Genomic DNA, 12,653 nt, shown 5'->3' with positions numbered 1-12,653 from the left:
CACCCCCTGCCGCAGAATGATATGTGCTTGAATTACTTTCGCTACCTACAGGTATAAGAGCTAGAATTATACCTTAATAATTAGAATTTGCAGAAAAACAGGTTTTGTGTATTCTTTATGTAATATATCAATTTGTAGATAATGATCTGTAGCTAGCACCAATTATAATGTATAAAGTTGTACCTTCTTAGATGCAAAGTTTTCTCTATATATATCAGACCCAGGTGACCTAGACATTATACAATCCAGCAGCACAAATGTTCTTTTGTCACATCACACACTAACGTCTGTGCAAAAGCCCCCGTTTTTTGGGCAGGTGCATGGGTCTACAGGTCACAATAGTGTTGTCTGCAGGGGTACATCCGTCCAATGGAAGCAGTAGGATAGATTAAGGGTGTTCCTTGCTAAATGCAGATTAGGGACATGAGCTGAATTTTGCACCAACATGCAGAAACAACATTTTGTTTTGCAGAACAAGAGTATTTCAATTAAGTAAATGGTGGCATTATTTCCCTATAAAAGGATTTGATTTGTCCAGTGTTTCAGAGGTGTTGAACTCTGGGTCTTGTCCTATACTCATTTAGGCACATTTTGCACCTTTCCTTTGCTCCTCTGTAGGAAAGCACATTTTTAGGTGCGATTTCACCAATGTAATAAATACCTTCAAATACACAAAAGTGATACATAATTACATAAAAACTCTCATATTTAATATAATGCATAAATGTGAACAGCAAAATATAGTGAATTAAAAATATAGGAAATTTCTTGCTGTGAAAGTTAGCATTGATATTTCTACTAATGGATAAAATGACAGTATCTATCATTTAATGTGTAGATGGCTCTAATATAAAAGTATATGGTAGTTTGCATAAAGCATGAGAAAGGCACCTTGCTATGTACTGCCGCTTAGCAATACCACTGTAAGCCACTGTGTTCAGAGCTGTGAAACATATTGGGACTACATAAATAATTATAATAATAATGTTTTCATAATATCTTAAATAGAAATTCAGACTGAAGTTCTTTATATTGACCGTCAGGTGCTAAGAGAACCAATCATGGGTGTATGACTGATGGCTGTGAAGGATGGTTGATTCTTTAGATGATTATCTGATATTTTATATTTACTCACATATACTTTATTTACAAAGTTTGTGTGCAAAATGCATTGACGAATACATTCCAGTAAGTTTATATAAGTTTTTATAGTAAGTTACAGCCTAAGATGCTATTCCCACCCAAAAACAGAAGCTTCCTGCCTGACATTTCTATTTCTGTTGATAACATATACCATAAATCCCACCCCGCAAGCTCGCTGCCTAGGTGTAATCCTTGACTCACAACTGTCGTTTATTCCCCACATCAAGTCTATATCTAAATCATGTTACATACACCTAAATAACATTTCCAGAATATGCACATATCTGACACAAGACACCGCAAAAACATTAATTTATGCACTCATCATCTCCCGCATCGACTATTGCAATTCCCTCCTTACTGGTCTTCCCAAGGTCAGACTTGAACCCCTACAATCTATTTTGCATGCAGCGGCTAGATTGATTTTCCTTACTAACCGTTTTTCCTCTAGTCTTCAAACCTTCAAGCGTTCACTGAAAACCCACCTCTTCAGACAAGGTTATGATATTCCTCAACCACCATCTTAATTTCCCTAGATTACCCTATTACCATCCTCTACACTGCTAACGCAAGACAACAACCCTCTGACCAACATTGCAACACACAGCCCACTCAGTACTTTTACCTTCTAGCTGGTCCATTGTGCAATATGATGTAGCACATGCCCTTGTGTTTCTAACTCCCATTGTCCTATAGATTGTAAGCTTGTGAGCAGGGTTCTCTTACCTCTCTGTCTGTACTGTTTTATTAATGTTTGTTCCCAATTGTAAAGCACTACGGAATTTGCTGGCACTATATAAATAAATGTTGATGATGATGATGTTGATGAAAGATGCATGGATGAATGCATTCATCTATGCCAACAGAGCATGGATGAATGCAAACACTTGTAGGTGATTGACAGTAAAAGGAAGTTACATTGACTAAATCAATTGGGAGATCACACATGGCCATAAAAATGCTACATTTTGTTTTTGATGGGCCCCTTTCTGACTCTGGGTTACTGCACAGAATTGCATTGTGTTTTTTTAGCTATTTTTTATTTTATATATTTTATGTATGGTTCAACTCTTTATTTGATGTTACACATGTTGGGATATTATTTACCAATATTGTAGCTTAATATTCTAAAGCTCTTTTAGATCATTTTCAGCCAAAGAATGGCGAGTTCAGTAGTCCATGTGTGTATAGTAAAAATACTACCTCTATACATTTTGCATATTTTATATTTTTTATATTGTATCAGTGAGATGGATATACTCCAACAAATCCAGTTTAAAGGGTCCATTGTGAGGGCTAAAAATATATGTCACAGATATCGTATACCATAAATGCATAGGGGTCTATTTACAAAGCTGGCGTGAGCCAAATAATCTGGAGAAAACAACTGTTTACTGAATAACTGAATGCCCATTACAGCTCTTCTTTTAATTTATCTAGGGGTTAAAGCCTGAACCTCTCTTACGCTGGTCACTGCAGTCCCCATAGACTTCTATGGGACTGCGTTGTGTACCAATTTAACAAGTGGTGAAGAGATAAAGAAATTAGGCCATTTCAAAATGGCATTAAGCTTACCTTTTTAATGGACTCCATCACCGCTGGAGAAGCCTCTCCTTCATCCAGTGGCAGGTCCCATCGCAATTATTATTATTATTACCATTTATTTATATAGCGCCACTAATTCCGCAGCGCTGTACAGAGAACTCACTCACATCAGTCCCTGCCCCTTTGGGGCTTACAGTCTAAATTCCCTAACATACACACACGGACAGACAGACAGACAGACAGAGACAGACAGAAGGAAAGACACAGACTAGAGTCAATTTGTTAGCAGCCAATTAACCTACTAGTATGTTTTTGGAGTGTGGGAGGAAACCGGAGCACCCGGAGCAAACCCAAGCAAACAAAGGGAGAACATACAAACTCCTCACAGATAAGGCCATGGTTGGGAATTGAACTCATGACCCCAGCGCTGTCAGAAGTGCTAACCACTTAGCCACCATGATCAGCCAATCGCAATGCTTGATTCTAGCCACGCATACTGTGGGATCTGCTATAGGCTGCCGGTGAAGGAGGTTTTAGTTTAGAGAGGATGGGCGGGGGGGTCTCAAAGGCTCGTTTGTGAGTGCTGGCTGCATAAATTACAGCTGTAGGACATTTAGATACGCTGCAATACAAAATGATGCTCAATGCCGGCCAATCACCAACAATGTTAAATAGACCCCTCAATCATTTACAATTTGTCCATATTTGGTTAAACATTTTGGGAAATCAAAGTGCAATAAAATCACATTTTCCATGTTTTCTTTCTATCAAACTTGTCATTGGAGCCCACCTAAGTTTACCTACCAACATTCCCTCCTTTTAAATTGGGACACTATTCAAAAAAGTTGTTGGTCGCATCCAGTGGGGGGCATTTTCAGATCACATTGGAGTCACGCATGTTTAGCACTACTGAATTTCTAAATTTACGTGCAACTCTGCCCCCTCCTCGGTTTGTTCCTTCCAACCCCAACGTATCCCTCCTCAACAGCCTGCACCTTGACAGTCTCCTGTATAGTTTAGGGATAGCCAATAGACTGTATCATTGGTCATTGAACCATTGGTGAAGGGGAGCTCAATTTCTTGAGTTCTATTATGAATAATATGGGTGATTTTCACTTCAACACTGACAGAAGTACATGGAAGACTTTAACATGTACAGTGGTTATATGAAGTATAGCCTTTGACATATTTAATTATTCTTACTTTACGCAATTTATTGATTTATTTGTGATCTCTTAAAAATAATCCACAAAGACTACTATGTTATGTCAAATCAGCTTTAAAGTTTTTTCTTATTTAATTACAAATAAAAAGAGCAGCCCAGAGAATAATTTATGAAATGAGTATGTAATAAGTATTCAGTCCCTCCTGTTATAATATTTGGAAGAAGCACCTTTATAATAACTGGACACGAACATTTCCCCCATTCTACCTAGTAATATTGCTTGATTTCCAGCAGGCTGCATTATTGGTTCCACAAAATTTCAATGGGATTGAGGTCTGGGCTGTAACTATGACACTCCAGGACAGTTGAAGTATTTAAGCTACTCCAGTGAGGATTTTGCTTTATGCGTTGGGTCATTGTCCTACTGGAATATAAATCTTCTCCCACGTCCTATGACTTCGGCTGCAGCAGGTTGTCCTCCTATATTTGTCTATATTTTGGTTGATACATTTTTCCATCCGCAAAGCAGAGAAGTGCCCCCATAGACATCATACTGCAGTAGATCGTGTTCTTGGGAAGATGTGCAGTATTTAGCTTGCAGCAAACATGCACTAACCAACTATGAGACCGCTCACTGACAGGTGTATTTATTATTTTGAAATCAATTGAAACACTAATTACACACAGGTGGACTCCAATCAATTATGTAACCTCTAAAGACAAGTAATTGTCCCTGGGTTTATTTAGGTGTACCTAACAGGGGATGTGAATACTTATGCAACCAATTACTGCCTGTTTTCATATTTGTAACTAATTAAGAAAATAAACTTTAGACTTGCTTTTTCTATTTGACATTACAGAGTATTTTGTGTTGATCGGTGGTAAGAATCCATGATTTAAGAGAAATTAAATGGCAAAAATGCCAAAGGGGTGAATAGTGTTTACGTTACGGATTGTAAATCAGGAGTAAGCATCTCTTTCAGTGGGGTGCTAACTTCTGCCATTATTCTAAATTCATAGTTGGACATTTGTATTTGTCTTTAATAATGCGCAAAAGTGGACAGTTCTGTAGATGTGGTCCAAAACACATCTAGAAAACATGCTAGGAAATGTAATTCCACAGCATCTGGTAAGTTGCGGCTTGGCTAAGTATTGTATGTTGTGTGTATTTGTAATGTTGTGGTGTCTTAGGCTATGAGTCAAATCCAGAAGAAAACAAGAAAAAAACAGTGACAGTTGTCACAGAAAGGGCATCTCTGCTGTTAACAGAGACAATGATATTGTATTCTTATCTTGGAAACATTGAAGATACGTTTGTGTAGTGTTAAAAGCAGGAAATGTCACAGAATGTCCGCTCCCACTTGACGGAAATTCAGTCACCGCGATATTCAAAATATCTGATAGACCCTTTCCAGCAGGCTGCTTTCTCTTGGCACAGGTTATTGAGAGCGATGAATCTCTCAGATACTCATTTTGTCTCTACTGTCTTGCAGACTGAAAAACTAGCTCTTGAATTACGATGTTTTCATTGTATTTCTTATTTTACTGCTACAGCTTCTCGTAATAAGGATAATTTAGATGATGAGTCCTGTAGACCTTTTTGGACCTCCCGTCTATTTTTTTTCCTTCAAGCTGTCATTTTACGATTACATTTTACTAAACATTTGCACAAAGTGAAGTACTATTTGTTACATCATGAATTAAGTTGTATGTCGTGAAGATAAAGGACCAGCACTTCAGCTTCTGGTTTTTCACAGAAGAAATCAGACATGGGGTCTTGTCATGTTTATCTTAAATCATGTTCTCTCCTCTATGCTGGCCTGCTTATTGGTAACCGTTAAATAATGTGACCAATGACACGCCAGTTCTCTTGAGTATATGTTGTGTTCATAAAATTGAATTAAAACTTAACAGGGTTTTCCACCTTCGGATTACTTTAAATTATTGGCCCATACATGCATTTTGGCACAATATAATAAACACATTACTTTTTCTTTCTGGGGTGTTTTGTTATATATTTATACCATAGGGGACAGTTAGTTTAGTTGCTCTGGGATACAACACAAAGCTGCTGTCAGGATGTAATTATATCCAATGCATATAGGACAGCACTGCTAAGTTGTATCCAATGGCAACCAAAATAAACAACACTCCCTAGTCACATAAATACATGGTTAAAGCCCAAAACATACAACCACATCTTCATTTATTTTAAATGTTGTTCTATTATTTCTAATCCTGGTAATCAGAGAAATGGAAAAATATTGATTATGTGCACTTACCAATCATGTTTTCAGCAATAAATTAATTATTAATTTATTAAACTGCTAGTGGTTATACAGTCTGTCACCTATTGTGACAGAGTCCAAGCATTTATAAAATGTATTTTAATGTCCTGCCTAAATATAACCTGTGTGCTGTGTAACAAATAGTGTGTCCCACATTCGAGCCACCTCTTTAGCTTAAGGCAAATCACACCCAGAGTACTGAATTCACCAGTCTCTTCAGTCTCCAGTCTTTACAGAAGATGTCCATAGAGATATAGTGAAGAGGACTGGATGACTTGTAATGCAGTTTGAGGTTTATGTTTCTTTTACAATATGTGACTTAGTTTTATTAAATACGATTTTAAACAGATCAATATGCTGTATCTGTTTGTTGGCAATTCTCAGTTTGAGGTCACAAACTATAAACTGCTCACACACAAGCTGAACTGGTTGTTCCGCTTGATCGCCAAGTGCCCAGATCAGTGCCCAATTTGGTGTAAAATATAGATGGCCTTAATGGACAGATCTATTAGTAAAGTGGTTGGTTCAAATGGGAGAATGACAAAAGGCCAATTAGTGCATTTGGCTGATGACCATACAACCATAATTTGCAACATTGGCCAACATCGGATCTGGAATACCTGATCACAATACGACCAGATTTTGATTATGATTGTTGGTGGTTTGGGGCTCATGCGATATGGGCTAGCACAAGCACGTTTCCCAACTTAATTGATCTGTGTCTGTTACTTTGCACTTTAGCTCCCAGGGTTTATATGTATATTGTTGCCCAGTCCCTGATAAGCCACGTTCTGAGTTAAGGAATTTAAGTTGTAAAAATTAGGACTTTCCCAGACAAATTAGTTTTTGACATTTTTCCTGTTTTATTGTTAGATTAAAATATCCTCCTGAGTTTGGAGTAGTTATCATTTCTCAATATCCTGACACGTTTCACTGTCACTGTGTTTTATCTGTAAACTATATAGATTAAGCTGTCCATACACACAAGCATTCTCCTGTGTAAAGGCTGAACATGCTTAGTGATCAGGACTGGTGTAATATGCATCCGGTGACTGCAATCTGGCAGTGTGTGGTCATCAGCTGACCACAGTAAGTGGCCATATAAGATTTTACCAGTTGGTCGCAAATGTATTTGGAGAAATATGACATAGAACTGGTGACTTGGATACTCTGCTCATCCATGAACTGTTTTAAATATTTATTTTAATGGAAAGAATAAATAGGTGAAACCTAACTGACATGCAAGACTCTTGTAAAGGTTACAGTAAGACTTCACACATTAAACAGAGAAATAAAAACTTTAACTTGTCATTTTATTACATTGATTACGGAAACACTACCATATATATATATATATATATATATATATATATATTTTTAGTATGTGTATATATATATATATATATATTTATATATATATATTTATATATATTTTTTAATATGTATATATATATATACATATATATATTTTTAATAAGTGTGTATATATATATATATATATATATATATATATATATATATATATATATGTATATATATATATATATGTGTGTGTGTATATATATAATATGTGTATATCTATCTATCCATATATATATATATATATCCAACAAAAAAACACTATCATGCATGTGCAGAAAGCACCAAATCCACCTGGATCTTGGACACTTGCGCCTAAAACAGACTTTGCGTCCGACTCTAAATGAGGTCCCTAATGCACAAGCGTATGGTTTAGCACCCAAATTCAAAAAGTCAAAGTGTGCATCCCTCAGTGCATAGCTTCCCATCGTTTTAGATCCAGATCCCTTTGTCTTTATCTGGTTCTTAAATTCCATATAGTGGTATTATTACCAAAGCGTTTTTTTGTGTTGTGCTGCTTGTTTTATATTTACTTTCTCCAAAAGCCTGCTCGAGTGCCATGGCTAATGGTAGCAGAAGTGCTTCCCTGGAAATGTATTTATTATCATTTATTTATATCAAACTGCACAGAGAATATTTGTCACTCACATTAGTCCCTGCCCCATTGGAGCATAGAGTCTACATTTTACACAAGCACACATACACATCTATTTTAGTCAGCAGCCAATTAACATACCATGTATGCAGGAGGAAAGCAGGGCAACCGGAAGACACCCACGCACACATGGTAGAGCGTACAAACTTAACACAGATAGGGCCCTGAATGGGAATTATACTCATGACCCCAGTGCATTGAGGCAGCAATGCTAACCATTGTGCCACTGTGCTGCCCCACTAATTCTCAAGCTAGAACAAGACTGGTGGAACGGGGACATTCATTTGTTAATGCATTCAGTTGATACATTGTAGTATATTTTTTTTCTTAGGACACAACTAATTTGTCTGTCACCATCCAGCACTCTTCTGATCTTTCGTGATGTGTGTGTGACAAAGAGTTAATCAAAAACAACCAACCGGTCTGTCTAAAAAGGATTAAAACTCTCCCTGTCTATCCCACACATTGACTTTTGTCTTACCAATTATGCCACCACCAGGGTTTTTCTGAAGAGCTGACATTCTTACTCAGGAAGCCTTCAGTACTCTCTTGATCTAAACTAATCTCTCACATATTACTTTAATCAGAGTTCTCATAAACCAAATGATCTCCCCTGACCCAGAGTTATCATAAACCAAATCATCTCCTCTGTTTCAACTATGTGGAGTTCTAATACCAAGTTGTCTGAAGAACACAGAGACCTGAACTTATTAAATGTAATTTAAAATGGAAACTAAATTCACAATGCTTAAAATGATTAATACAAATGACATACAAATATATAATACAAAAATTTCTTGTAAAATAAAAAGGGTTAAACAGCAGAAAAATGGTACACTCATGAATTATCAGATTTATCAGATGGGCAGCACAGTGGCTAAGTGGTTAGCACTTCTGCCTTACAGCACTGAGTTCAATTCCCGACCATGGCCTTATCTGTGTGGAGTTTGTATGTTCTCCCTGTGTTTGTGTGGGTTTCCTCTAGGGATGTGCATCGGCCACTTTTGGTGTCTCGTGTTTTGTGTTTTGGATTCGGATTTGCTTGAGGTTTTGGGTTCGGATTTGTTTCGCAAAACACCTGACGAAAGGTTTTGGTTCGGATTTAAGGTTTTGGATTCGGATTTATTTTGAAAAAAACATAAAAAGTGTTAAAATCAAGTTTTTTGGTTTATTTTCACTCCTACGCTATTATTAATCTCAATAACATTCAATAACAATCATTTTCACTAATTCCCAGTCTATTCTGAACACCTCACACCTCACAATATTGTTTTTAGTCCAAAACGTTTCACTGAGGTAGCTTTCTGGACTGCATAGTGCAGTGGTCCCGGTACACAATTTGGTACCGGGGCCGCAATACCTCCGCCTTCAAATGGTCTGAATTCCACTGCACAGCTGCCTGCTCCTACATCCTCTGCAGCATATACAGGGTGTAGTTCGAGCGTGTCAATACCTCTTGTTTTTGACGATGACAGGTCATTTTCATTAATTTATGATTTGGCAGCAACAGTCAACGTTGTTTAATATCTGATACGCCTCTATCTGGACTGCATAGTGGAGTTAACTTATACTGCAGAATCAGTGAACTTTGTAATATAGCAGTACCACTGGACTTATACTGCTGAATCAGTGAACTTTGTAATATAGCAGTACCACTGGAATTATACTGCTGAATCAGTGAACTTTGTAATATAGCAGTACCACTGGACTTATACTGCTGAATCAGTGAACTTTGTAATATAGCCGTACCAATGGACTTATACTGCAGAATCAGTGAACTTTGTAATATTGCAGTACCAATGGACTTATACTGCAGGATTGTTTTTGGATATTTTTTTTTAATTTCTTTTTTTTATAATTATTTTTTTTTTTTTTTTTTTTTTTTATAACTTTTTTTTCAATTTTTTATAACTTGGGAATAATGGGGAAATAACAATGCCCTTAGAAGGACAGAGCACAGGACACAGCACCACTGGACTGAGCAGAACACAGCACAGCACAGCACAGAACTGAACAGCACAGCACGAGATATAGCAGGACAGAGGTCCACCTAACACAACCTTCCTATACCCTGATCAATGCCCGAGTGAAGATGGCGGCGGCTAGCGGGGAATTTATAGAATACGAATATCGCGAGATCCGACAGCGGGATTATGACTCAGAGCCTCGGTTTCAGTTTTGCAATTAGCGGGAATACCCGGATCTGTCTCTGATCCGGCTCGGATCGGCAACGTTGGGGTGGGCTCGGATTTCAGATATCCGAGCCCGCTCATCTCTAGTTTCCTCTGAGTGCTCTGGTTTCCTCCCACACTCCAAAAACATACTAGTAGGTTAATTTGCTGCTGTCAAAAATTGACCCTAGTCTCTCTGTCTCTGTCTTTCTGTGTGTGTGTATGTTAGGGAATTTAGACTGTAAGCTCCAATGGGGCAGGGACTGATGTGAATGATGATTTCTGCTTGCTGGGAGAGCATGAGTTTGCTGGAACCCTCCTCAATATGAAATTGATTCCCAAAAGTGAACAAAAACTGTTAGATTTACAGGACATATTAAACATGCTTCAGGTGTCCACAGCCCCCTCCCACTGTGATGTTAGAACTAGAAAGTCTGTGTAAATGTAAAGTAGTTTTTCATGATTTTCATGTCATATATATGACACGCTTCCAATCACTTTATAACCTTCTCTTAACTCCCACTTGCTCTTCGCCCCTGTAGCCATATTTATTATAGAAGAGCTGTGTAGAGGGTAGGTTCTGCATCTGTTGTCTGGAGAAGGGAGTGATAATGGAGAGCTGCAGTTATCCAGAGTTGTCCTGGAGTGGTCTAAGGACTAGATACAAAGCTGCCTCCAAATTGTAATTTTCCAGAATTGCTTCTGTGTTAGCCTGCCCCAGTGACAACATAAAATCACTTTAAGTGAGAACACAACATGAAAATAGACTCAAATCAAAAAGGTAAACAGCAGATAAACACTTTCCAGGTTCCTGCAATTGTTATACATAAACCTCCACAAATCTGGTGTAGTGCTGGATACATATATAAGAAGCAGCTGAATGATTGGAAAACCAGCTACAGTGCAAGGTACTGTACTGACATTTATTGTGAGCACTTCACTGCACCAGCCATAGGCCATCTGTTTCAAAATGTTATTACATATATTTTATACCATTGCAACTACTGCTTGGGTCATTGGACAACAAATGAATGCTCATGGTAATATTGTATTGTAACACTACTCTTAATTTTCTAGGAAACCTGTATCCACAAGTTGCTGCCCAGGATCTTGTAGTTTCAAAGGGAGGTTATCTTGAAAAGCGCAGAAAAGGTAAGTAGGAAGATCTGTCAAAACAAAACTTAATAAATCCAATTTGTATAACCATGTTTTTCTTTTTGGTAACTCGTTATGCATCATAAGACAGAACATGATGATCATATGAATACAATATGAGAGTAAAGTACCTTTAAATAGGGAGGGGATTGGAGGAAGGGGTGGGTATACTAGACAGAATGTCATCATGTCACAAATTAAAAACATGAACTCCTTTATTTATTTATTTAGTTTGCCAAAGTGAGTTGTGTATTGTTTTTCCTCTGGACAGATAGGGCTTTATTCTGGTAGTATATTGGAATAAATATTTTTTTAAGTCTCTTCTTAGACACATAGGGCCTGAGTCACCAGGGAGACTAGAGCAAAGAAAAGGAGTAAATTTACACCTTGGTAAAACCATGTTGCATTGGAGGGGGAGGTAAATTTAAAATGAGATGGCAGATTTATAGTTGCACGCCTTAGATCAACTTTACATTTCAGGGTAAAAATAAAGCTATCAAGTATCTGTGTGCTACATGAAAAAACAGCCAGTATTTTCCGCATGTGCAAAATAATAAACTAATTTGCACCCCTTGCACTGTAACATGGTTTGTCCAGGAGAAACTTACTTCTTTTCTTTCCTTACTTTCCTTAATGAATCAGGCCATACAGTTTTTTCTAGATTCTCTCCCAAGTGCAACAATAGGTAGTACATGAAATTGTGTGAAATTTGAAGGTGTGAAGACTGTAAATTCTATCTAGGTATTTTTGTCAAGTTAATTCTTTCCATATTGTTATTTGTAACATAGGGTGACACTGGTTTGTTTGATGGGTGTTTGTCAAAATCCATAGGTTTACGCTGCAAGTTGGCAGAATTTTTAGGAAGAGCAGACGTTTGCTTCGGCCATTTGGAGGTGTTGTACAAAGTAAACAGCAAGTGTTTCTTACTATGTACAGAGTAGACATACAGTTGTGCCCAGCTTTGTGGAGCAGTGCAAAAATGAGATTTTGCTTTGCAGGGAGAGATTATTCATGCAAATTAAACAGAATGAAAATAATTATTTCCTGCGTTTATGTGAGGGTTTGAATATTCATGTTTAACTAAACCTGCAAAAGATTATTAACTTTTGCAGGTTTTATAAATCTACCCCCGTGTTTGCAATTGGAGTACTAGGAAATGAATGACATGGAAT

At 37.4% G+C, this 12,653-nt stretch overlaps 1 protein-coding gene across 1 annotated transcript in view; it reads left to right on the top strand.

Annotated features, from left to right (window-relative positions):
• The window catches only part of SKAP2 (src kinase associated phosphoprotein 2), a 221,013-nt gene that overhangs the window by 130,729 nt on the left and 77,631 nt on the right, over positions 1–12,653 (top strand). The window contains exon 5 of the mRNA XM_075212274.1: positions 11,404–11,478. Coding sequence (XP_075068375.1) covers positions 11,404–11,478 — 75 coding nt within the window. The remainder of the gene's footprint in view (positions 1–11,403; positions 11,479–12,653) is intronic.

The sequence above is a fragment of the Mixophyes fleayi genome, chromosome 5 (genome assembly GCF_038048845.1).
Source record: "Mixophyes fleayi isolate aMixFle1 chromosome 5, aMixFle1.hap1, whole genome shotgun sequence".
Lineage (NCBI taxonomy): Eukaryota > Metazoa > Chordata > Amphibia > Anura > Limnodynastidae > Mixophyes > Mixophyes fleayi.
This window is presented reverse-complemented; position numbering and strand designations above follow the sequence as displayed.